We start from the raw sequence: 25,599 nt of genomic DNA, 5'->3' as shown, positions 1-25,599 counted from the left end.
TTCAGTGGAATAAAGTACACAATAAGCATTTCATTCACCTTCTAGAACACTTAACAGGATCTGAGCTTCCAAGTATTTCTCAGTAATAATGTTAATTTATCCCATATGAAAATTTAAACAGTAGTTGTTGCTTTAGTCACTCTATCTTGATTTTTCTGATAAAGTAGAGGAAAGGTATTAATTTTTTTTTAATCTTCTCATCTTCATTTCTCTAAAAGTATTTAAATTTATATAAAACTTTTCCCCTGTATTACAATTTTGACAGGACAACTCATTTGTGGTATAGAATTACTCTGGCCTGGAATGATTTGGTGTATCAAAGTGTTGGATGAATTGAAAACATTTAAACTCTTTTGTTTAAGACCACTGTTTAAGAGTGTTTAGTAGAATTTAATTTAGTGGGTTTTTAAAAAACAAATTTTAAATAAATTAAAATAATGACTACATAAGTAAGAATATTGTTTTCATAAGCCTGAGCTGATGTTTTCTACTGTTTGCTTCAATAAACGTATATTCCTCATGTTCATTTTGGCTTTTCATAAAGTAGTATGATTGATAAGATGTGAGCCTTGACTGTGTGCAGATGCATTGCTCTGGGTTGGCGTGGCATCCTGACGTTGCCACTCAGATGGTCCTTGCCTCTGAGGATGACAGGCTACCAGTGGTCCAGATGTGGGACCTTCGCTTTGCCTCCTCTCCGCTCCGTGTCCTGGAAAACCATGCCAGGTATCTTGCTGCTCTTCGAAAAAGCTTGATTTGTAAATTGTAAAAAATGTATTTACTTACTGCTTTGAATTATCAGATAATTTTTTAAAATTAGGGAGTCTACTCTGTCTCTGTCTTATGAAAGTTAGTATAAATAGTTCATTTCTATTTTAAGCAATAGTCATCTGATTTTTTGTACCGAAAAATGGTAGCCAAATCATATCACAAAAACCTGAAAATGTGTTTATGGATTTTCTACAACTTATTTCAAATAATAGGTAATAGTTAAAAAATAAAATTAAAAAAATAATAGGTAATCAAAATTCTAGTGAATCATAGCTCTTTGGGACAACTCTTGGATCTTTGGGACATTATACAGTTTGATGTTTATTTGATTCATCATACTTATGAAGAGTCTTCCATGACATTAATGTCAAGCAACAATTGAAAAGTTTGTTTTACTTCTGAGTGTTTATATTAATTTAAAAGCAAACATTTTTGAGATATTAAGTGGTTCATTCTACCTTCAATTTAATAAATGTGTGGATGCTCTAAAAAAACATGAGAATTGTCTTGTGTTACCTTTAGTAGCATCAAATTTAGTTTGTGGGAATTCCCTGGCAGTCCAGTGGTTAGGGCTCTGTGTTTCCACTGTAAGGGACATGGGAGCTAAGATCCACAAGGTGCACAGAGTGGCCGAAAAAGAATTTTGTTTCTTTAGTTTGTAATTGTGCAGATTTCCTATGATTTATATTCAGGTACCCAGGGAGTTTATGTATGTTTTGTTCAGTGTTTTTAAACAGGAAACAAATCTCCTTTAGTGTTAAAGTATTTTCAGTGCTTTGGGCTTTTTTCTTCTTGCCTTTTTAGGGATATATAGACTAAAGCTTTAAATTCCTTTTTCCCCCTGTGTGGTGGAATTACACACTTTGAGAAGTCTTAAAGTTTGTGACCTCTCCTTGAGCTTCTTATAAAGGAGAAAAGAATCTGGTCACAGTGTAATCCTATTTAGATGTTATGCTTCAGTCAGCTTTTTAGTAAAGAAGGGGTGATTCTGAGAAGTTTTAATATTTTTCCCATGTTTGGTAAGGTTTTATTTATTTATTAAACACTTGCTTATTGAACACATGCCAACCAGTGTACTAGGATTCAGTAATACCAAAAAAATCCCTGCCTGGTGTTGAACAGAGTTCCCTGTGCTATACAACAGGCCCTTGTTGGGTGTCTATTTTAAATATAGCAGTGTATATATATCAGTCCCTAATTTCCAAATGTTAGCTTGATTAAGACTCATAGTAAACCTGTAGTGTAAATGCTATTATCCCATTTTACACATTGGAAATTGAAGCTTGGCAAGGCTAAACTTGGTTTAGATCAAAACTAGTCAGCTGCTGACTTCCAAGTCAAACATCCTGGTCATTGTATCTATGCTCTTAACATTACATTATACTGCCAATTTTCAGAGTGGGCACAGTTTAGCAAGACAGAATACCATACTGGGTGCCAGGAGCAAACCAGCCTCTCTATTTCTGTTTTCTCCCTCTAGTAAATGCAAGAGTTGGATTATATGATCTTTAAGGTCCTTCCTGTTGTGTAGTTCAGTGATTTTTTTTAATACTTGCTAAGAATTTAAATGTTCCTTAAGATGTGATATCAAATATGATACTGATATCTAAAGGCATTCTTGACGTGCTTTGAAATTTTTGGCATACATAATTGGATTCTAAAGAGAGGAGACAGTAAGAGTCCATTATTCCTAAATGGACTTCCCAGGTGGTGCTAGTGGTAAAGAACCTGCCTGCCAATAGAGGAGATGTAAGAGATGTGGGTTCAGTCCCTGGGTCTGGAAGATCCCCTGGAGGAGGGCATGGATACTCCAGTATTCTTGCCTAGAGAATTCCATGGACAGAGGACTCTGGCGGGCTGCAGTCCATGGGGTTGCAAAGAGTCGAGCAGGACTGAGGTGACTTAAGCACACACACATGCATTGCTACAGTTGGGGAAAGTTGAATATGGACTCTCTATTTAGAGTATTGCATAAAAATAACATTTTCAGTATGAGATTATATATAGGAGAAGGTTCTTATCACCAGAGAGAAGTGTAGAGGTGTCATGTAATAATCTGCATTTGACAGATGCAATATATAGAGAGAGAGAGAGAGAGAGTGAGCAAGTGAAATATAAAGACCTAAAGTAAATGTGGCCGAATTGATGAATCTAGGTGAGAAGTATAAGAGTGTACATCACACTATCCTACAATTTTTACAAAGATTTTAATGCTTAAAAGATAAAATGTTGGAAGCAAAGGCATTCTTAAATAATTTGAGTTCTCTTCCTATAGCGTATTTTTCTGATTCTGAGAGGACTTAGATTGTAAAAAATATCATTATATTAAAAACAATTTTGGGGGAAAAGAAGAGTAATATATACCTTGATGGTATGTTTTCAGAATAATTGAGGACTCTTTGTATGTTTTTAAGAAAAACACAGACATAATTCTAGTTTCTAGTATTTTTCTTCATGGTCTGGCAATGTGAACCTTTCTTTCATCTCTAAATAGCAGAGGCATGAATGTAGAAAAAACAAACTATTAATATTATATAGTACTTATTTCTGGATGGTAGGATACAGGGATTTTTTTAAATTTTTGCAGGGGATGCTAATCTGAATTTTTCAAAACATTTACTGAAAATGTTACTTTGTTTGAAAGTAAAAGTGTTAGTCACTCAACCATGCCCGACTCTTTGCAACCCCATGGACTATACAGTCCATGGAATTCTCCAGGCCAGAATACAGGAGTGGGTAGCCATTCCCTTCTCCAGGGGATCTTCCCAACCCAGGGATCAAATCCAGGTCTCCCACATTGCAGGTGGATTCTTTACCTGCTGAGCGACCAGGAAAACCCTGTAGACCATGTGTTGGGCATTTGTTTTCTTTTTTTTGCCATCATACACTGTACTCTATATTGAGCATCTTTGTAATGATCACAGAGCATACCCATTGCTAAACTTCTTTCCAGAAAGATTATATGAATTGTACTTCTGTTAGCAGTGTGTCTCTCCAAAGCCTAGACAGAAATAATTTGCAGATTTGATTTTCTCAAGATTAAAAATTTCATCTTTGTGTTTTTAAGGGGGATTTTGGCAATTGCTTGGAGCATGGCGGATCCTGAATTGTTGCTGAGCTGTGGGAAAGACGCTAAGATTCTGTGCTCCAACCCAAACACAGGAGAGGTATGGGGAGGAAATATTTCTCAGACTTGGAGTGATTGTAATATTTAACTCTAGCTGAATAAGAAAATTTCCATATGAATTCTTTAGCACATGATTAAAATTAAGAATGTGAAAGTAGATGGAGGTGTGTATGAAATGCTAACCTAGCAGAGACTTTATCTAAACCCAGCTGTTTTCATCTGGAAATACCAGTCATTGAAAATGGTGTATTTGAACCTAGTAATCACCCCACCCCCAACCCCTCACTTCCAATAAAAGGCATTTATCTAGACTCAGAAATAGTTGGTTGGATTTATTTAGTGTGTTTTCTGGAAATCAGTGTCCTCAGAGTAGGAGTGTTCAAGGTTTGGGTCCTGAAGGTCCTCTTTGATTTTTGGACATCAGTGGATGTAGATTTTTAATCTGTCTTCTGAACTGTACAGCAAGAATATAATACTGTATCATGAAATATTTGTCATGTGTTCTATTTATGGAAATTTAGATGGATAAGCTAAATGAGCAGGCTAAATGCCTTTTCACTTAATTCTGTTTCCTTATAAAATAAAACATTACTTAAAATGTCACATGAAGTCCAAATTAAGCTAATTTGACTTGTTTCTTATTCTCCTAAGAGCATCAGTTAGCATCACACTAACCTTGATTTGGTAACAATTATTACATGATTACATTGTAAAGTTAATAAACAATTATTACATTATTTATATCAGCCATTTTTAATAGTTTTTCTATATTCTGTTCCTCCTAAAGAAAACTGTTTATGCCAAATTCTGTTTTGATTCTGCAGCAATAAGAATGATGTGTACGTTTTCTCAATTGACAAGAAAGAAGCCAGTCTTCTCAGTGAAATTCTTCCTTCTCAAGAATTTTTGTTTTAATTTTTATTGGAGTATAGTTGCTTTATAACGTTGTGTTAGTTTCTGCTGCACAACAGAGTGAATCAGCTGCATGTGTACATGTATCCCCTTTATTGAAAGTTTTCTTCTCAGTTAGGTCACCACAGAGCATTGAGTGTAGTCCCCTGAGTTGTACAGTAGCTTCTCACAATTAGTCGTCTGTTTTATACATAGTGATGTATATGTCAGTCCCAATCTCCCAGTTCATCCCATGCCCCCCTCCCCCCCAAGATTTGTTTTTGAAATTTGATCTTCAGATGATTTAAGTGTGGTTCTTTGGATCTTAGCCAGCAAAGTCAGTTGGATAGAACCCTTTTAGAGGTCAGCAAGTTGATCCTAATACAGTATTCTGATCTTTCAGATGCATCTTCTATTGCAATTTCAATAAAAATAGGAAAATCTCAGTTTTTAAAATGTTCTTATTCCAAATCTGGTCAAAATTTCAATTTTGTCATTTCGTTTTTGTCATAATTAACTTTTCTTGTACTTTAAAGAAATTTTTTAAATTGTTGTTTTTCCTGGCTGTACACTTTCTAAAAGCAAATGTTGAATTACAGTTGTACTTGTTGATCATAGTAATTCAGGTATTTTGGCTATAAAGTGCCTGTACTTCTTTTTTGGTCTAGGTGTTATATGAACTCCCCACCACCACACAGTGGTGCTTTGATATTCAGTGGTGCCCCAGAAATCCCGCTGTCTTATCGGCTGCTTCCTTCGATGGGCGTATCAGCGTTTATTCTATCATGGGAGGGAGTGCAGATGGTTTAAGGCAGAAACAAGTTGACAAGGTAATAAGAAATATTAAGGTTTTTTTATTACAACATCTGAAAAGAATCATCTTACTGTATAATTATTTTGAAAATGACTTTACGGATCAGCGATACCAATTACTTGGAAAATTGTGTAAAAAAATTTATTTGGTATGACTTGAAAACGTGTAACATAGTCTTGTATAAGTTATGAAAATCCCGCTTTATTTTTTAGCTTTCGTCATCTTTTGGGAATCTTGACCCCTTCGGCACAGGACAGCCCCTTCCCCCATTACAAATTCCTCAGCAGACATCCCCACAGAGTATCGTGTTGCCTCTGAAGAAGCCACCCCGATGGATCCGAAGGCCTGTTGGTGCTTCCTTCTCAGTAGGTGGATTTGTTTCTATGGTCCGTAAACACTGAGGACAAAGTATTATTATAAGATTGCTCAGATGGAAGAGGGCTGAGTTTGAGATATGTTGGTGAGTTTTCATCATTTATAAAGACTTCTCAGGAAAAGTGGAACCTACTCCCTTTTTTCTTTTAAATTGTGATAAAATATACATAACATAAAATTGACCATTTTAAAATACAGCAGTTGAGTGGTAACTGAGTACATTCACCTTGTTTTGCAACCTTTGCACTGCTCCCGCTGCCCCACTTTATTATACTTGTCGTCCTTCTCTATCTCTCCTTCCTTCATTCCTTCTTTCCTTTTTTGGGGGGTGGGGGGGAAGGGTGCTGCATTCTAGTTGTTACGAGGTCCACTGTGGTTGCACATCTAATCTGCAGCCTCTCGCCTTGCAGCACTTACCACAGCACTGAAGCTGACGTTTGGATTCTGTCTCATCCTTGGTTCCAAACTCATGTGGGAAAGAAGAGAGTGTTAGTTATTACCTTCATAATACTTCAGTACTAGTGAACGGACATTGCCTTTTCATTCCAAAGACAAATATGTAGTGAACATCCTCTGTCAGGCACCATCCTAGGTACTGGAAACACACCTGTAAACTAGGTAGAGTCTGTGTCTCATATAGTGTGTATAGAGGGGCAGCGAGACTTTTCTGTACAGTTTGAGTTTTCTTTTAAACCTTATCCATACATAATTTTATTAGTTTTAATTACTTTGGGAAGTAGAGAACTAACTAGATGGATGGTTGGGATTCAGTAAGTAAAGTGGAAAGTCACAAGCAAAAGTGAAGATTCAGAGACAGGAGAGCAGATAGAGAAGACCAGCACTAGGGATGAGAGATAATTAAATCAAGAATGAATTTACAAGTGACATAATCAACCGTCTGTTATTTAGGAAGGTTAGTATGTAGCAAAAAGGCAAAATGGTTGTCTGAGGAGGCCTTACAAACAGCTATGAAAAGAAGAGAAGCAAAAGGCAAAGGAGAAAAGGAAAGATATACCCATTTGAATGCAGAGTTCCAAAGAATAGCAAAGAGAGATAAGAAACCGTTCTTCAGTGATCAGTGCAAAGAAATAGAGGAAAACAATAGAATGGGAAAAACTAGAGATCTCTTCAAGAAAATTAGACATACCAAGGGAACATTTCACGCAAAGATGGGCTCAATAAAGGTCAGAAATGGTATGGACCTAATAGAAGCAGAAGATATTAAGAACAGGTGGCAAGAATACACAGAAGAACTGTACAAAAAAAATCTTCACGACCCAGATAATCACGATGGTGTGATCACTCACCTAGAGCCAGACATCCTGGAATGTGAAGTCAAGTGGGCCTTAGGAAGCATCGCTATGAACAAAGCTAGTGGACGTGATGGAATTCCAGTTGAGCTATTTCAAATCCTGAAAGATGATGCTGTGAAAGTGCTGCACTCATAATGCCAGCAAATTTGAAAAACTCAGCAGTGGCCACAGAGCTGGAAAAGGTCAGTTTTCATTCCATTCCCAAAGAAAGACAACACCAAAGAATGCTCAAACTACCGCACTATTGCACTCATTTCACATGCTAGTAAAGTAATGCTCAAAATTCTCCAAGCCAGGCTTCAGCAATACGTGAACTGTGAACTTCAGATGTTCAAGCTGGTTTTAGAAAAGGCAGAGGAACCAGAGATCAAATTGCCAACATTCGCTGGATCATTGAAAAAGCAAGAGAGTTCAAGATAAACATCTACTTCTGCTTTATTGACTATGCCAAAGCCTTTGCATGGATCACAACAAACTGTAGAAAATTCTGAAAGAGATGGGAATACCAGACCACCTGACCTGCCTCCTTAGAAATGTGTATACAGGTCAAAAAACAACAGTTAGAACTGGACATGGAACAACAGACTGGTTCCAAATTGGGAAAGGAGTTCGTCAAGGCTGTATATTGTCACCCTGCTTATTTAACTTATATGCAGAGTACATCATGAGAAATGCTGGGCTGGAAGAAGCACAAACTGGAATCAAGATTGCTGGGAGAAATATCAATAACCTCAGATATGCAGATGACACCACCCTTATGGCAGAAAGTGAAGAAGAACTAGAGAGCCTCTTGATGAAAGTGAAAGAGGAGAGTGAAAAAGTTGGCTTAAAACTCAGCATTCAGAAAACTAAGATCATGTCATCTGGTCCCATCACTTCATGGCAAATAGATGGGGAAACAGTGAGAGACTTTATTTTTCTGGGTTCCAAAATCACTGCAGAGGGTGACAGCAGCCATGAAATTAAAAGACACTTGCTCCTTGGAAGGAAAGCTATGACCAAACTAGACAGTTTATTAAAAAGCAGAGACATTACTTTGCCAACAAAGGTCTGTCTAGTCAAAGCTATGGTTTTTCCCGTAGTCATGTATGGATGTGAGAGTTAAACCATAAAGAAGACTGAGCTCTGAAGGCTTTTAAACTGTGGTGTTGGAGAAGACTCTTGTCCCACAGCAAGGAGATCCAACCAGTGCATCCTAAAGGAAATCAGTCCTAAATATTCATCTGAAGGACTGATCCTGAAGCTGAAACTCCAGTACTTTGGCCACTGGTGTGAAGAACTGACTCATTTCAAAAGACCCTGATGCTGGGAATGATTGAAGGCAGGAGGAGAAGGGGACAGCAGAGGGTGAGACGGTTGGATGGGATCACCAACTCAATGGGCATGAGTTTGACTAAACTCCAGAAGTTGGTGATGGACAGGGAGGCCTGGTGTCCTGCAGTCCATGGGGTCTCAAAGAGTCGGACACGACTGAGCAATTGAACTGATAGTATGTAGCATGGATTGGAGGGAGGAAAAGACAAGCAATAGACATGCAATCATACAGCAGTTCAGTGTGAAAAGAATTAGGCAGAAAAATAACAATGTAAAAGGGAGAAATGAAAGTGGTTTAAGAAAAAATCAATACCTGAAGCTGAGGAGTGACTGTGAGAGGTAGAGGAAGAGTTCTGAGCCTGCTTATAACGAGAAGGATAGCGAACCTGTACGTGGGAGCCCCCTAGAGAAATGAAGACCCAAAGGCGTGGCACAGCGAAAGTGCTTCTAGACTAGGCTGAGCAAAGAGCGGCAGTTGTGGACCAGTAACTAAAATACGTAGAGAGATGGAGGGAGGTGATTTCTATTTATCAAGTTCTGTTTGTGCAGAGTTCTACTGTCCTGGACTCCCCATCTCTGGAGATGAGTGTTTTTTCCCTCCTGATGTAAGGAGAGCAGCTCTCACATGGGAGTTTCATCTCCTACTTTCAGAGAGAAAAGAGGAGATCACAATGTCTTCCTTGCTCCTGCTGTTTCTCAGTATTCTTTCAGTTCACTTGCTCCGTCGTGTCTGACTCTTTGCGACCCCAAGGACTGCAGCAAGCCAGGCATCCCTGTCCATCACCAACTCCCAGAGCTTGCTCAAACTCATGTCAGCTCAAAATAATCCTTATGCCATATGACATGTTTTGTAGCAGCATATTCACCCCGTTTTAAAACTTAGAACCTAGAGTAGAAGGTGAGGAAATACAAAGGCTAATAGTTGAATCAAAAGAGGGAGAGGTAAGTGTAATATACTGAGGGCATCTGGGATGGCAGGGGTGACCTTTGCCCCCGCCTCGAGGAGGAGTCGCATTGAGTAGGTGGAAGTGAATGAGTAAAAGCAAGTAGGTGAGAAATTGTGGGGCGCAGCTACTAGGACATTGCATCCAGAAGGTGAGTGTTGTGAAGAGCAGTAAAAATTGAAGGCTGGGGTCAGATCGTGGAGCATGGAAAAGAGCATCAGCGAATTGCATGCAGAGGGAGACGTGTAGGTCACAGTTCTTTCCTTTAGCAGGTTTACGAGAAGCACGTTAAGGGGCCATGTCCTTGTGTCTCAAGCTGATTTTGTTTCCTCATCCTGCTCTAGTTCGGAGGCAAACTGGTCACCTTTGCGAATGTCAGAATGCAGCCTCAGCCGGGGGCGGAGCAGCAGCCGCAGCAGCACCACGTGTTCATCAGTCAGGTGGTGACAGAGAAGGAGTTCCTCAGCCGATCGGACCAGCTGCAGCAGGTCGTGCAGTCACAGGGATTCGTCAGTTACTGTCAGAAGAAGATCGATGCTTCTCAGACTGAGTTTGAAAAAAACGTGTGGTCCTTTTTGAAGGTAAAGTTGGTGATAAGCAGCTTTGCTTCATTATCTGCAAGTTTAACTGTTCCCATCACATTCTAAACTTGTCTTCCTGTCAAAGAAACAGCAGGAACAGTGTGATTTGGGGGATCTCGTGATGAAATTAAAGAAAACCTTATGAAAAGCATGTGAAATAATACTTTGTCAAGAGTTGTTCTTTCTTGGCTTTGAAAAGCCTAATATGCTTTTTAAATAATATGCTAGATGTTTTTAAGTGCTTAAGTGTTTTTAGAGACATAATATTCAGCAGACCTTCTTAAAATTAGAACATAGAGCTGAGTATAATAAAAACATAGCATGTTTAATTTCCATAGTAGGTCCAGTTAAAGACAAAGGGGGAAGAGGGACTAGGTGTAGAGGGGAGAGGTCAGAGGCATTTCTCATCCCTTTTACTGAGTTGCGTTTGTGACAGTAAAATAGCAAATAGAATTCTCTTTTTGGTTATTTTGCTTCCACTGGAATGTCTGTTTCCCAAGTCTGAGTTTTGCAAAGAAAAGAGCTCTTGAATGCAATAATATTTAATTCATTTTTATATTTTGTAAGTATTAGTTTCAAGAAAGTTTTAGGATGTGACATTGACTATTTCACGTAATGTGAGGTTTGCATTCATGTAGCCTTTGGACATGACTTGGTTTGTTTTTACAAATATTAGTTTAAAAGTAAGCTTTATTCAGCTTGGCTAATTAATTACTAATATACTTATTATTTCTTAAAAAAATAGCTTCTTTAAAAAAAAACTATTTGGATTCTCTCACAGTGAAGAAGCTTCTAGTTGATATAGTAGACTTTAGATATTTTAAATAATTCTACTTGGAATTTGAGCAGTTAATTAAAAATTGGGCCTTTAGATGCAGTTCTCTATTTCAAGAAAATGTCTTTTTTTAAGGTAAACTTTGAGGATGATTCTCGTGGAAAATACCTTGAACTTCTAGGATATAGAAAAGAAGACCTAGGAAAGAAGGTAAACTTTGGGGGAAGTTTTAAAGGCTGTGCTTACACAAGTGAAATATTTATGTAGTGTAGGTATTTTTTGTTTATTTTTCTTAAGTTCTATACAGATTATTGCAAATCATTCAGTAAACATTTAATAAGAATTTATGCTTGGTCACCAGAGTTTTAGATTCATGTTGTTAAAGTTGAAACTTTTCATCGATAATACCCAATTTAGAAGCTGCCAGAACCATCTTTAAACTTGATCTAAAGAGTTGTGTCAGTTGGGCCTTGAAACAAAAAAGACAGTGAGCCTCAAACACTGGGAATAGCACTTGGATTTTTAAGAGGATAAGTAGTCAGTGGCTCTGGAGGAAAGAGAGGGAAAAGTTTGTTTCCCTGCATTGTCTACAGCTTAAGTGATGAAAATTAGGGTACAGTTTTCCACCCCAGCTATTTATGCCCTCAGCTCACAGTTCCCAAACTGTGTATTGAGTTGGTCCAGCTCACAAGTAACTAGTATTAATAAATATTTTGGAACAAAGGTGTTTTACTGTACTGAGCCTGAATAAATAAAAAAGCCCAAGTGGTTTGCTTAATTTTTCTTTTCTTTTCTTTTTTTTTCTTTTGTTTGTTTTTGCTTAATATTTTAATGTTAAAAAAAAAGATTGCTTTTTAAAAATGGGAGGTCATATTCCAGTTTTTAAGTTTTCTTCTCTGAGGAGCTTAATAATTATTCCACAGTGTTGGCCTAACAGCAGTTAAAACACTCTGACCTTGGAAACCTTGAAGGAAATATATTGGATTCTTTGTGTAATCTGTATTAGGCCTTTGCCATTTTTTGGAAATGACTCAGGTTTTCCATAGCATTGCAGGGTTATCGCGCATGTGCAGCAGGTAGGATCCCGTGCGCTCCTCTCAGTCAGTGCTGAGCACTTGGAAGATTAGTACTTGGGCTCATGTCAGAGCCCCCCTGCTTACTGGCCATGTGTCTCTTGCTCACTGCTTTAGATTTTTTTTATATTTAACTTTATTGTTAGTCTGAACTTCTTCATGCTATAACTTGATTTGCAAGAGATTAACGTGAAAGTTTTACTGCATACCTGACAGCAAAAAATGAGGAGATAAAATTTGATTGTCAAAATACTCTTAATGTTCTTTCCATAGTGAGTATCTGAAGAAATTTTTTTTTATGGTTATTTAAGACAGAAGAATACATGCTGTTTTGAGGTTAGTTTTATAACTGAATAGCAGAGTAAGATGACATGTGAGCAATAAATCTACATAATTGAAACCAACATCATTGAGAATCTGCTCTGCACTCATTTTACTCTGTTCTTGAGCATGCTGTCCCTAATTTGAACCTTTTTTGGATTTTTGCCAATGAGAATGGAGTAGTAGGTGAACGTTTGCTCTATGTCTTGAAATAGAGTTAACTCCCTTTGGTAGCTGAGTTGTTGTCTTTATTTCAGATTGCTTTGGCCTTGAACAAAGTGGATGGACCAGATGTGGTAAGAGAAGGCCTGTAAAAATAGCTACTTTCTAAAATTTTGGTTTAGGTCATGAGGAAGAAAATATAATTTAGGAAATTTTTGTCTGTCTTACTGCTTTATAATTTAAAAATACTAATTGTAGATATTTTTAATACATGAATAATTCTCGTTTGGCAAGAAAAAGGGATTGGGTCTTAGCAATAATGGCTCTTTGCTTTTCCTCTAATGATGTTTTTCAAATAAATTTACTTAGTGTAACTTCTTGTGATTAAACTAGCTCTGAATGTTGTTGGTTGGGTCTTTTGTCTTCTTGTTCCCTAATAACCTTTTGATGCTACGTTCTTCAACCCCCTCTGTCACTGTTTTGTGTACCAAAGGCTCTTAAAGACTCTGACCAAGTAGCGCAGGGTGACGGGGAGGAGAGCCCTGCTGCTGAAGAGCAGCTCTTGGGAGAGGTACTTATTTTTCTCATCTTTAACATGGGGAAAATATGTGGTTTGTTTATCTCACAGTGAAACATGGAAAATTTCTTGGCTGCATGTTCCAGCATAAAGCTGGCATATATTTTCTTAGAGATGCTTAAGATAGGAGTCTATTTACTAATTTGACAGAAGTACCATCTCTAAGGGCTTCCCTGATGGCTCAGACGGAAGAATCCACCTGCAGTGCAGGAGACCTGGGTTCGGTCCCTGGGTTGGGAAGATTCCCTGGAGGAAGGCATGGCAACCCACTCCAGTATTCTTGCTTAGAGAATCCCGTGGACAGAGGAGCCTGGCGGGCTACAGTCCACAGGGTTACAAAGAGTCGGACATGACTGAGGGACTAAGCACATACCATCTCTAAAGTCTTCAGTTCTCTGACCTAGCTTCTGGATTATCTGGTTTAAAATTAACAGCTGATGTGAGTATATCAGGATGTCAAACTGAAAAAAGATTTTGTTCAGAAATCCACATTACATTGCATGCAACATTAATGTTTTTTCTTGGCTTGTTAATATTTAGGGCTCACGATCAGTGGCATAGGCCTCTGAATTAATCTTTAATTTTGAGTCCAAGTAAATTTAGGGCTCACGATCAGTGGCATAGGCCTTTGAATTAATCTTTAATTTTGAGTCCAAGTAAAGAATCCACCTTCATCTCCTGCATTGTGTGTAGATTTATGCTTTACCATCTAAGCTACCAGGGAAGCCCAAGTAAAGAGTATTTCACTAATAATCTGATTGTTCTGACTCACTAGAAAATGCATCTGGAGTTATAGTGACCATTTTTATAACTAGAAAAAAAAAGAGTCCTTGAGCACAGAGTTGTATCATTAATTTTTTTCCTTTTTAATTTTCTGGGTTTTTTTTAAACCACTAATAAATAATTCTGTAATTTACTTTTCTTGCTTTTTAATTATATTTCTTTCATCTTGGAAAATTAATCAACAGGTTCTTGTTTCTCATCTCATATTTGACTTTTTCATTGTTCTCTTTGATATGGAGATATCCTGACTATGTAAAGTTTCTTACAGCCTTTTACTAAGTTATAAAAATAATTCCTCTTTAAATTTAGACTGTTACAAGATGATTATTATAAATATTTTCCTTAGAATTGGATCTTCAAGCATTTATTTGACTCAAGAATAAAGGGTATGGATAAAATCTTACTAAAAATTTGAACTAATTTTGGGAATACCTAGAATTGTAGGGTACGTTCAAGAAAGATACTTTAATTTGTATACTCTTTCTATACAAATAGAGAATTGTTTAGAAATCCACTCATGAATTAATAGGTATATATGTATGTAACACGGAGAAGGCAATGGCACCCCACTCCAGTACTCTTGCCTGGAAAATCCCATGGATGGAGGAGCCTGGAAGGCTGTAGTCCATGGGGTCGCTGAGGGTTGGACATGACTGATCGACTTCACTTTCACTTTTCACTTTCATGCATTGGAGAAGGAAATGGCAGCCCACTCCAGTGTTCTTGCCTGGAGAATCCCAGGGACAGGGCAGCCTGGTGAGCTGCCGTCTGTGGGGTCGCACAGAGTCGGACACGACTGAAGCGACTTAGCAGCAGTAGCAGCATGTATGTAATAAAGCAGTAGTCATCAATATGTGCTTTCAGAATATTTGAAAAAAATGTTTAAGGTGGTCATATCTTCTCCTTAATCCTGATGATGCTATAATTATATAAAATAAAACATAGTAGTTTAGACATTAAAGATACACATTACATAATAAATTGTGCATATTTTGGCTTTGTGTATAATTTATAAGTCCATATATAAGGGTTTATTAGTTGTTTTTTGAAAGCAAATTTGAAACATCATTAAGAGAAAAAATAGATTTTTGGGGAATATTTGTTAGTGAATATAATCAGATCAGTATCTGATTTATTCCTCAGTGCTTCCCAGGTGGTACAGTGGTATAAAAATTTGCCTGCTGGTGCAGGAGATGCAAGAAACACAAGCTCAATCCCTGGGTCAGGATGGTCCCCTGGAGGAGGAAATGGCAATCCACTTCAGTATTCTTGCCTGGAAAATTCCATGGACAGAGGAGCTAGGCAGGCTACAGTCCATGGGGTCACAAAGTTGGACACAACTGAGCCCATCAGTACAATATGAATAAAGTTTTAAAAGTTTATTTCAGTTTTTAAATTCTAAAATGCTTCTCTTTTGTTAGGGAAAGAATTAAGATTATGGTTATTTTCCTGTAATAGTCAATTTTAACTAATTTAACTAAATTTAACATCATTCACAGATGATGCTATACTTTGTGCTACACTAAAATTATCCAATTCAAAAATGCTCCTGACTTTGAATACTGGGTGCTAAGATTCAAATGTATAGGTAACAGGAGCACAGAAGATAACATTTTATCTCATGTAAGACAGACATGTTTTTTCTTTTAGTTCCTCTATAATCTGATATATATTATTTTTTGTCTTCTTTTGAACTTTTATGCATTGAAGAGAAAGTATTTAAAATATTTGCCAGCAGGATGCCTCTATTACATTTCTTTTCTTCTAAAGAAAGAAGGTATTGAATTTATTTTTGCTCAGTCTTACAGCTAGTTTCAGAAATTTATAACAGAACTGTGTACATTTTTACCAGACCAGCCTATAGTTCCAGGTATGATTAGTTGAAGTGAACACAAAATCTCTAATTGAATTTGAGTATATTGATAAATAACTCTTTACATTGCATTTATATAAGGATGCCAAGCATTATTTTTTTTCCACAACTGAGTCAGTTACAACCAAAAGACTGTTACAACTACACCTACTGGACAGAAGTTTTGAGATGTATGGAAGCAAAGTTGCTTTTAAGATCTAAATGTAATGTAATTTAAAACATATTTTGTGTGTCTCAGGCTACTCTTAGTTGAGATATCTAAGAAAAAGACTTTTCAGCCTCAATATCTTCTGAGCCACCAGTGTGAATATGTACATTTAAGTTTGTTTCACGTTATTTCTGATGACTTTGGATTTTATTTATGATTATCTGATAAGAGTTAATTCTTAAGGATGTCATAGATTTTAGTGTAAACTTGAATTTGAGAGCTTCTCTGGAATAACTTGGCATGTCATCTAGTCAGTAAGTAATCATATTTAAATCTTGTTTTGCTGGTAAATTATTGTAGTTCCATTCTGGCTAAGTTGCTGTTCTTTCCATCTCTTTAGCAAATTAAAGAGGAAAAACAAGAATCTGAATTTCTACCAGCAGCTGGAGGAACATTTAACATCTCTATCAGTGGGGGTAAGTATCTGTTGGTTTTGGTATCAAATTTTTTAACCATTTGAAAGCAAATAGTCCCTGAGTTTAAGTTAGAAACATTTTGTCACATGTGGTAAAGGTTGAAAAGAACTCAGTTATCATTTAGTACATGTAATCAGTACCTTAAAAATGATGGCATGATCTGATACCTATGTGATAAAAACCGTAAAGGATCTTTATTATTGCATTTAAGCAATCTGAAAAATATGTTATTTTACCTGATTTTATTTACATGCATCTCAGTCTGTTTCTGTAGATATCAGCAGTTTGTGATAGAGATTAACCTCCCAGTAATATTCAGAATTCAACTTTGTGTTTTCTGCTGAATGTGTACTAATAATTGATAGATGTAGTTTTTTTTTCTTGTAACAAAAAATTTTATTAACTTGGGTGTATTATTTCTTTATTGCAGATATTGATGGCTTAATTACTCAGGCTTTGCTAACGGGTAACTTCGAGAGTGCTGTTGACCTTTGTTTACATGATAACCGCATGGCTGATGCCATTATATTGGCCATAGCGGGTGGACAAGAACTCTTAGCTCGAACCCAGAAGAAATACTTTGCAAAATCCCAAAGCAAAATTACCAGGGTATGTTATTTTAATAATAAATAATAGTATTTGTTTGTAAAAAGCAAAGCACTCATTATAGATAATTAAAAGGGAGAAAACAGTGAAGAACCAAAAAACCACCCGTAATCCTTTAACCCAGAAATTAGTTATTGTTAACAGGTTGGCATGATCGTCCCAGGTTTTTGTCATTTATATATATAATTTTTTTAATTAAAATGCTTTTCATATTTTTACTGTAGAAAAATTAGAACATAGAAAATGTTAAAGATAAACATTTTAATACTTCCTGATTCTTCAATCAGATTGGTACATAACCTTTTATATATCTCTCTGTGCGTTTGTAGAACTTTTAAAAACAGAATCAAGATTCTAGAAGTACATATGTGTGTTGTTTTACTTATAGACACTGTCACTTACATTGTAATCATTTTCCCATATCATTGAAGCTTCTTACAAAAAATTTTAATTGCCCTATATTCTATAGGAGGGATATATCATTTCCCTTATTTTGAGATGTTTAGTAGTTTCTTACATTTTCCTAATATAGTTAAGACAGTGGTAAACATCCTTATTGTGCCTAAAGATTTGTACAAATTTCTAATTGTTTAACAAGGCTGAGATCCTCGGAAAGGAATTTCTGGTGCAGAGGGTCTATAGGTTTTTAAGCCCCCTGCTCAACGGTACTCAATTTCTTCCCATAAAAGTTGCCCAGTGCTCAGTCCCGCCAGCCTGGGTTGCGGTTCCTCTCCAGCCTTGTGTCGTGTCGGTCCCCACTGGCTGCCTTTCAGCTCCTCACACAGCCTGTTCCCTTTCTCTCCTAGGACTTTGCCCCTAGTACTTTTTTGGCCAGGAATGTTTTTTGACACCGTATATAGTTTTCCTTCTCAGCCTTTTGTAAAATAGGCTACTGTGACTTTTTTATTTGAGAGAAAATCATATGGTTTTTTTTTTATGTCAGTTGGCTAAAGGATGTACTTTGCTGCTCCTTTATTTTGCATGAAATACTGTCAAAGAAGTTGAAAGATGTGATTGATTAGCCAGAGTTAATTTTTATTAGTATACCAAAGGCTTTTAATTGTCCCTTGGTTTTCCTTCCCCAAGCTAATCACTGCAGTAGTGATGAAGAACTGGAAAGAGATTGTTGAGTCTTGTGATCTTAAAAATTGGAGAGAGGCGTTAGCTGCAGTGTTGACTTACGCTAAATCAGATGAATTTTCCACCCTTTGTGGTAAGAAAATGAATTTTATATGACATACATGGCATGATACATTGTAAGTAAAATTAGTGACAGATTTTATTTAGAAATTTTTGTAAACCTACTATTAATCACAGATAAGAAAATGAAGTTCTCATTTGAATGCTTTTCTCAGAAGTATTGACTGTGTTGTTTCTCCATAACTTCTAGCCATTTTTTAAAATATTGTATAATGATTTTGATTTCACACAGACCACACTGATACTTTTGCATTTGCTACTTACTAACTGTATGAACTAGGAAAAATTCATTTCTAAGCCTCAGTCTATTCATATGTAAAATGGCACATAATCAGCCCTCTGTTAATAAGTGTTAGCTTGATAAAATAAGTTCCCCTGAAGAAGGAAATAGCAGCCCACTCCAGTACTCTTGCCTGGAGAATCCCATGGATGGAGGAGCCTGGTTTGTCTAAAATGGCAAACAATTATTAGCAAATAAGTGAAAGTGAAGTCGCTCAGTCGTGTCCGACTCATTGTGACCCCGTGGACTGTAGCCCACCAGGTTCCTCCATCCATGGGATTCTCCAGGCAAGAATACTGGAGTGGGTTGCCATTTCATTCTCCAGGGGAATCTTCCCAACCCAGGGATCGAACCCTGGTCTCCTGCATTGCAGGCAGACACTTAAACCTCTGAGCCATATAAGTAGAAATTACTGTTAAAGGCCATGATTAAACTCTGATAGCTCAGACATAATGTTTATTATATGCAAGAACAGAAGCTTTAGGCTGCTGGTATAAAAATGAATAACCTTGAAAGTATATGAGAATAGAAAAATTATAAGATATTAACTTTATTGTTATAAATAATTCAGCATAGTCCTACTTATTGATATTTACTCCAAATGCACCATATTTTAGTCCACTGCTTACAAAAGTACCTGGACAAGATAAAATGCAGTTAAATGTTCATTAGGATTTTTCTGTTCAAATATTGTTCCCACTTTTAATTTTTTCTAATGTAATGAGAAATTTATTCTATGGCTAGATATAGAATCTTGTGAAATTGTTTATTATATATAATCTGTCACACCACTAATTTAACAGTAAGTATTTACTGAATATTTACATGACAGTGATTTTATTTCTGCCTGCTACTCAATGGTTATAAAGTTTGATCCATACCTCTGAAAATATTGCTGGGCAGCTCATGACCTTGTACACAGAGTGCCTTGTGTATAAACTTACTTGTTTTCCTCTACAGATCTTCTGGGAACCAGACTTGAAAGTGACGGTGATAGCCTCCTGCAGACTCAGGCCTGTCTCTGCTACATTTGTGCAGGGAATGTAGAGAAACTAATTGCATGTTGGACTAAAGCTCAAGATGGTAGCAGTCCTTTGTCCCTCCAGGTTAGTATCTTTGAAACAAAAGGTGCTTCCTCTCTAGTGCTGTCTTTCACCCCTGCTTATGTTCTAGAGACTGATTTATTCCAGGTGTTCACTGCTTTCACCCTACTTAATTACACTTTAGTTCTTTGGCTGGATAATTATGTGGATTTACTGCTGTATTTGGAAGGGCAACGTCTGAGATGATGGCATAGTGAACTGGGAATGCAGCTGTCTATGAGGACGAAATTGGAATATGATAGTGAGGAAAGTAAGCAGCAGGAGCATGGGGAAGCCAGTTTGCCTCTTTTCCTCATGCTCCTCCTCTGCCTCCAGGGATCCTGTCTGCCTTGGGCCGGGAAACCCAATGGGGTCAGGAGTGGGAGGAGTCCTCCGTACCAGCAGACTGTCTTCACGGTTCAGGAGAAATGAGTGTAAGAGATAAACGGAATCCCATGTAGCACTAATACACGGCAAGAGAGAAAGTAAAAAAGTCTGGGGACTGTGGTCAGGTGCTGAGTAACTGTATATTTAGATTTTTTTTTTCCCCCTAACCATTTAGTCAGCAGAGTCCCAAGAAATCTCAGTCTGTTTGTTTTCTCTCAGCAGAGATTCTCTTAGTAGGCTTGTGGCTTTAAAGATCACTACTGAAACCAAAAGTCTTGTAGGAATCAAGGTTTTTCCTTCTAAGTGCTTCTGAGAGAAAACACTTTTTTCCCCCCACAATTCAAGATTGGATTGGTGTACTTATGAAGGGCAGATGGGATATTCTTGTACCTTATACCTGATGCATAGCTCTCCGTTGTTGAAATGGGTATTGGAGAGCAATGTGAGAAACTTGGGGTTTGAAATACTAAGCCCGTTTGGAGGTCAACTCGTACTATTTTTATAGTATAATATTTTCTCTTCTACCTCCTGGGACCCAGTTTCTGCCTTCGGACATGTGCCTGTCACTTTCATTTTGGATACTTGCCTGTTTTAACTCACAAGACAAGTATCTGGCAGTTGAAGGATGTTTAGGAGAAGATGGCAACCTGTACTTTAACCACGTGTAGAAGACCTTCTTCCTCCTTGCTTTTTTAGTTACCTAAATGGTCGTCCACTCTTTAGAGCTTTTAAATATTGGTGATAATGAACACTGTACTTTGGTAGGCTTTGGAGCTGTTCGTAACGCCTTATCTTTTCCTGCTTCCTCTCAGTATACATCTTGGTAGCATTGTCCAATTCTCTTTCACTCCCCCTTCTTTTTCTCATTCAGGATCTGATTGAGAAAGTTGTCATCCTGCGAAAAGCTGTACAACTCACCCAAGCCATGGACACTAATACTGTAGGAGTTCTTTTGGCTGAGAAAATGAGTCAGTATGCCAATTTGTTGGCAGCCCAAGGCAGTATTGCTGCAGCCTTGGCTTTTCTTCCTGAAAACACCAACCAGGTAATTAGAAGTGGCCATTTTTCTTCTTTTAATGTATGAGTAAGGTGAGTTCAGTAGATAGCACACAGCATTAAACATAAATGTACTAGTTGGAGCACTTGAGTTTCTATCACTTAACTATTGGTGAATATTACTGACGAGTCTTCAAGGTTAATTTTAGGTGTATGCAGGCTACGTCAGAGAGAGAGAGTCTTCTTCCCTTTGTACTTAAGGGCATAGTATTTGAGGAAAATGAGTAGGAAAAGAACCAGTTTATTTCTTAAGCCAAGTGCTGGTTCTGTGCACAAGATTCTTTGTAGGTGTCTTCTGTGTTGAAAAGCTATAAATGTTAATACTTAACCAAATTGGGGTTGTGATTTTAAAATCCCCACAAATGACACTCCAGGTAATAATGTATCCGTTCATTCTATACGCTATTTCAGTGTGGTGCTGTCTATAGGCGAGTATATTTTTAAAGTATCCAAGGCAGAGAACACTACATTGCACACATAATTTAGTGTCCTTATTTGGTGTGAAATAACTCAGCCTTGTTCATATTTGTTCATTTCAGTTATTCATTTCATATTGTTCAGTTCAGCAAGCGACTGAATATGTAGTGATGACTAGGATTGCCAAAATCCTTTCCCTGCGGGAGTTTCCAAACTCACAAGTGACTCTGCATTGTATATCTGCTAGAGCTTAATTTTGAGCCTTTTCTTATTTCTGATCTTTTTATTCTGAACTTCATTCAGTTTTTGACAAATTTTTTAGTTTGCAGTATTTTGTCTCTTCTAGGGCATATCAATACATTTCATTGAGTAAAAATACTTATACCCGTGTCCCGGGACTGTGGAGGTAGGACACCAGTTGGTTTTATATCCACTCACATGTAGGATCCAGCTCACATCTTAATTGTTGATGAGAACATTAAGTGGAGTAGAAACAAAATCTTTATAATTACTTTGGTTTAATAGTTTTATAGGATTTTCTACTTAATAGAGTCTCATTATTATATTGAGGTCTAAGACCCTTAATCTTAAGACTAACTTTGTCTTAAGACCTTTAGATTTTCTAGCCTAAGAAGTAAGCTCTTCATTTTTAATACTGTTTATAGTCACATACATTTTATATACATTATTCTTCATGCTTTTCTTTGGACTTTTAAAGAACATTCTTTGTGTAAAAATTTTAATTTTGACATTACTTCTACTATATATATCAGTATACCCTTAGTATTTTCTGGAGAATATTTTCTGAGACTTTGTAATATCATTATGGTATAGTTCTTCTCCATAAAAGACTAGTTTACCTAAGTATACCCACAGAGTTTAAGTGATGTCTTTAAACCTTTAATGAATTTATAGAAATGTATAATTTTTAGATACTAAAATGAAGTGTTGCTAAAACATTTTAACATATGTATATGGTCAACTCACACTTACTGGAGATCCATATAATTGTAGATCCATGTGAGCTGCCCTGAATTTAACATCTGACTCTTAATTTATTTCAAGCATCTCTGTTTTAATTAATTTTCATCTCTTACATAGATCACCATTTTCTTCCATCACTATCTTTAGCAGTTGATTCTCTTTCAGAGCCTTTTTTGCCCTACAGAGAAACAAATTTGTATTCTTTTCAACTTTTGTGGTTTTGTGGTTTGTGAGCGTTATTCATCTGTCACTACAAGAAGACGACAAACGCGCGGTGATGATGGGTGACAGTCTTGGTACTGCCGTGCGGCAGGCAGGATTCAAACGCCTCCCTCAGTTAAATGACAGGTGACACTGTGTATAATGGACCTTTGGTGCCAGTCTTGAATATTGGAAACCGTGATGTCAAACTCTAATGTGCCAGAGCCTGTGGTGTAATACACAGCATATGAACAAAAATCATATGAATGATCATGCTTACTTTAAGATCAATATGTCATATTTAGTTGGGTGAACTCTTTAATAATTTGCTTGGCTTTTTTCCATTGCTTCTTATAGCCAAATATTGTACAGCTTCGAGACAGACTTTGTAGAGCACAAGGAGATCCAATACCAGGACAACAGGAATCACCCAAAATTCCTTATGAGAGGCATCAAGTGCCCAAGAACAGGCCTGGACCTGGTGCTGGCCACGCACAGATGCCAAGAGTTCCAGCTCAACAATACTATCCCCATGTGAGTGATACGGTCCAGACTAAGTAGGAACGTTTATGTATGTCACATTGGTGGTTTTAGTTTGTTGGGGAAGAGGCCTGTGATGAAACTGTAGACAACATACTGTTTTAATGGTTATAGTTTTTCTGTCCTTGAAAGTAGCATTTATGATACATTTTTTAAAAATTATCCCTCTAATCTAGTCAAATAATTGATAAATTAGATATAGTTTAAGCTAGGGAGATTTCTTATTTCTCCATCACTCAAACATATTGCACATGTACATCTGAAATTTTTACAATTTGATTCATCTAACAAACTGTAAGTAAAATGAGAACAATTTTGTGGGTGACTTGGTTACTTTTTTTTTTTAAACATTTTTAGAAAATAGTCTTTTTCTAAGGTGTATTTTCTGAGTCACTAGTGTGGGTGTTCTGTGTCTTCTGTATCAGCACAGTAGAGTATGCAGAATCCAAGTTGTTTTTTTTTTTTTTAACAACTTGTAAAGAGAAAAGCAAATGACCAAAGGTTTATGAAGTTGTAGGTCATGGGCAGTGCGAAGTGTTTATTAATTAACTCATTTATTTATTAAATAAAAATTAGCAAATGGTTAATGGTATAAAATGGGGCCTCTTATTGTCTTTTGCTATTCCATGTTGAAACTTGTATTTCCAGGCCAGATAACCTTCATATTCTTAAATAAAATTTATTTTCATAAGTAATACATAGTCTTGATTTATAACCAAGTTAGTAGGTACTCTGCCCATTTTAAAATAGAACAGATTGCTAGTAGAATTGATGGAGTCATTTTTACATTTTGTTGTAGCAAAAGTAAGCATAAAACCTTAAAAACTGAAAAAGATTCATGCTTTTTTGTCAGTTATGCTTTTGCTTGGTACTTAATCAAGATTGGTTACATTTGAATATAATTATAACTATCTATACTACTCTGCTTTGATTTTTTTTCATTCATTTGACAAATACAAATCTAAGAGCTTGCCTGTATTCTCCCTGTTGAGGGTGTGTTGGTAGGCAAAACAATAAATTCCCCACTCTCATTGCTAGTCTTAGAAACCTGTTACATAGGGAGGGCACGTCAGGTGATGGCTGGGAAGCTGAGAGGTGGTGGAGAAGCCAGTCACTAATCAGGATTTTAAGACATGAATTTGTCTTAAAATTTGACAAATTTAAGAATTTATCAGCTAGGTAGTAGTTAACAGGATTAGAACTCCTCAGCTCAGCACCTTGAGTTCGACTTCTCGGGGCACTAAAGTAAGGCATTCTCTTCTTTGGGAGAAGACAGGTTTACTCCCTGAGTCCTCGAGTTCATCTGTCTTTCAGGGAAAATGTGGAAACCTTAAAAGACTTTTGTTATACTTTGACCTAGTGGTCCACTAGTTTAAGAAAAGGAAAACAAATTCAATCATGAACTGAGAGTAGTTTTTCATGATTAAAGCTTATGGTGTGCTGAATAAGGGCAGTGGCTTGTGGTTTTAAAGGAAGGCTCACAAGCAGGAGTAAAAGGATGCAAGGGAAGCCACATCAGGAGTTCTTACTGCGACCAGCACATCTTGGCTACTAATTGTTGATATGATTGAGTTTCTACAAAGATTTACTTGACAAAAAATATTTTGATGGCTTTAAAAATTGATTTTGAAAGCCTCTGGACTCCAGGGTATAAGCAACACGGTGCAGTGTAGCGAACACTGGCTGGGAGTCAGCAGGTGTGGAATCAGCCCAAGCTCCACCACCCCAAGTTTTCTGGACCTCAGCCAGCCCCTTCATTTCCCTGGGCCTTGTTTTTTCCTCCATGGTAAACGGTGGGGATTAGATGGGATGATCTTTAATATTCTCTGATTGTATGACTCTAAGCCTCATACAGAACTAACATGATTTTTGTAGCTCTAATGAAGTCCTGAAAAGGGAAGTATATAGCAGTATGTCCACAGATACAATCGTAGCATGAATACAATTACTGCTTCAAAAATGACTCTTTTTTCTCAATAATTGCCCCCCAAACCCCCCGGAATGTCTTCTTTCTTTCCCTACTTACAGAACCTACCTTTCTCCACTTACTCCTGACACTTGAATGGCATGGTTCTTGTGCTTTGATTTAGTTTCCGTATTGATTTTTCTGCTGTCCCCTCTGCCTGTCCTCTTCATAATGCGTGTTTTCTTTTGGAATCCCAGCTGCCCTGAGACCACCTGCCTGGCTAGTGTGCGCTGCTGTCTCGCTGCTCTTTTTCGCTTTGCATCTGCCTGTTAGTGCCTTCAGGGATTTTTTTTTTCTTCTTTTAACATTTTCATTTTTTTATGTTCTGTGATTGGTATTTCTTTGTTCAATTCAGGTTAGAATTGCCCCCACTGTCACTACCTGGAGTAACAAAACTCCTACCGCCCTTCCCAGCCATCCACCTGCAGCCTCTCCCTCTGACACACAGGTATATCCTTCATTATCCCTCTTTGAGCAGAGTTCTGCTCACCTGAATATGTATGTAGTTATGTATCTTCTACCCACCTCGAGTTCCCCACCCCCATCTGTTTGTCTGCTTATT

General features: G+C 37.1%; 1 protein-coding gene across 10 annotated transcripts in view; it reads left to right on the top strand.

Annotated features, from left to right (window-relative positions):
- SEC31A (SEC31 homolog A, COPII coat complex component) overlaps positions 1-25,599 on the top strand; it is a 59,897-nt gene that overhangs the window by 15,927 nt on the left and 18,371 nt on the right. For 7 of the 10 annotated variants that reach the window (XM_055588931.1, XM_055588935.1, XM_055588932.1 and 4 more), the window contains 14 exons: positions 584-726; positions 3,839-3,938; positions 5,458-5,619; positions 5,816-5,968; positions 9,894-10,130; positions 11,041-11,115; positions 12,557-12,595; positions 12,955-13,032; positions 16,243-16,318; positions 16,749-16,927; positions 18,011-18,137; positions 19,365-19,510; positions 20,745-20,918; positions 22,889-23,065. In XM_055588931.1, the coding sequence (XP_055444906.1) occupies positions 584-726; positions 3,839-3,938; positions 5,458-5,619; positions 5,816-5,968; positions 9,894-10,130; positions 11,041-11,115; positions 12,557-12,595; positions 12,955-13,032; positions 16,243-16,318; positions 16,749-16,927; positions 18,011-18,137; positions 19,365-19,510; positions 20,745-20,918; positions 22,889-23,065 (1,866 nt within the window). The remainder of the gene's footprint in view (positions 1-583; positions 727-3,838; positions 3,939-5,457; positions 5,620-5,815; positions 5,969-9,893; positions 10,131-11,040; positions 11,116-12,556; positions 12,596-12,954; positions 13,033-16,242; positions 16,319-16,748; positions 16,928-18,010; positions 18,138-19,364; positions 19,511-20,744; positions 20,919-22,888; positions 23,066-25,599) is intronic. The other 3 variants (XM_055588936.1, XM_055588934.1, XM_055588933.1) reach the window with 1 other exon arrangement.

Source organism: Bubalus kerabau, chromosome 7 (genome assembly GCF_029407905.1).
Source record: "Bubalus kerabau isolate K-KA32 ecotype Philippines breed swamp buffalo chromosome 7, PCC_UOA_SB_1v2, whole genome shotgun sequence".
Lineage (NCBI taxonomy): Eukaryota > Metazoa > Chordata > Mammalia > Artiodactyla > Bovidae > Bubalus > Bubalus kerabau.
This window is presented reverse-complemented; position numbering and strand designations above follow the sequence as displayed.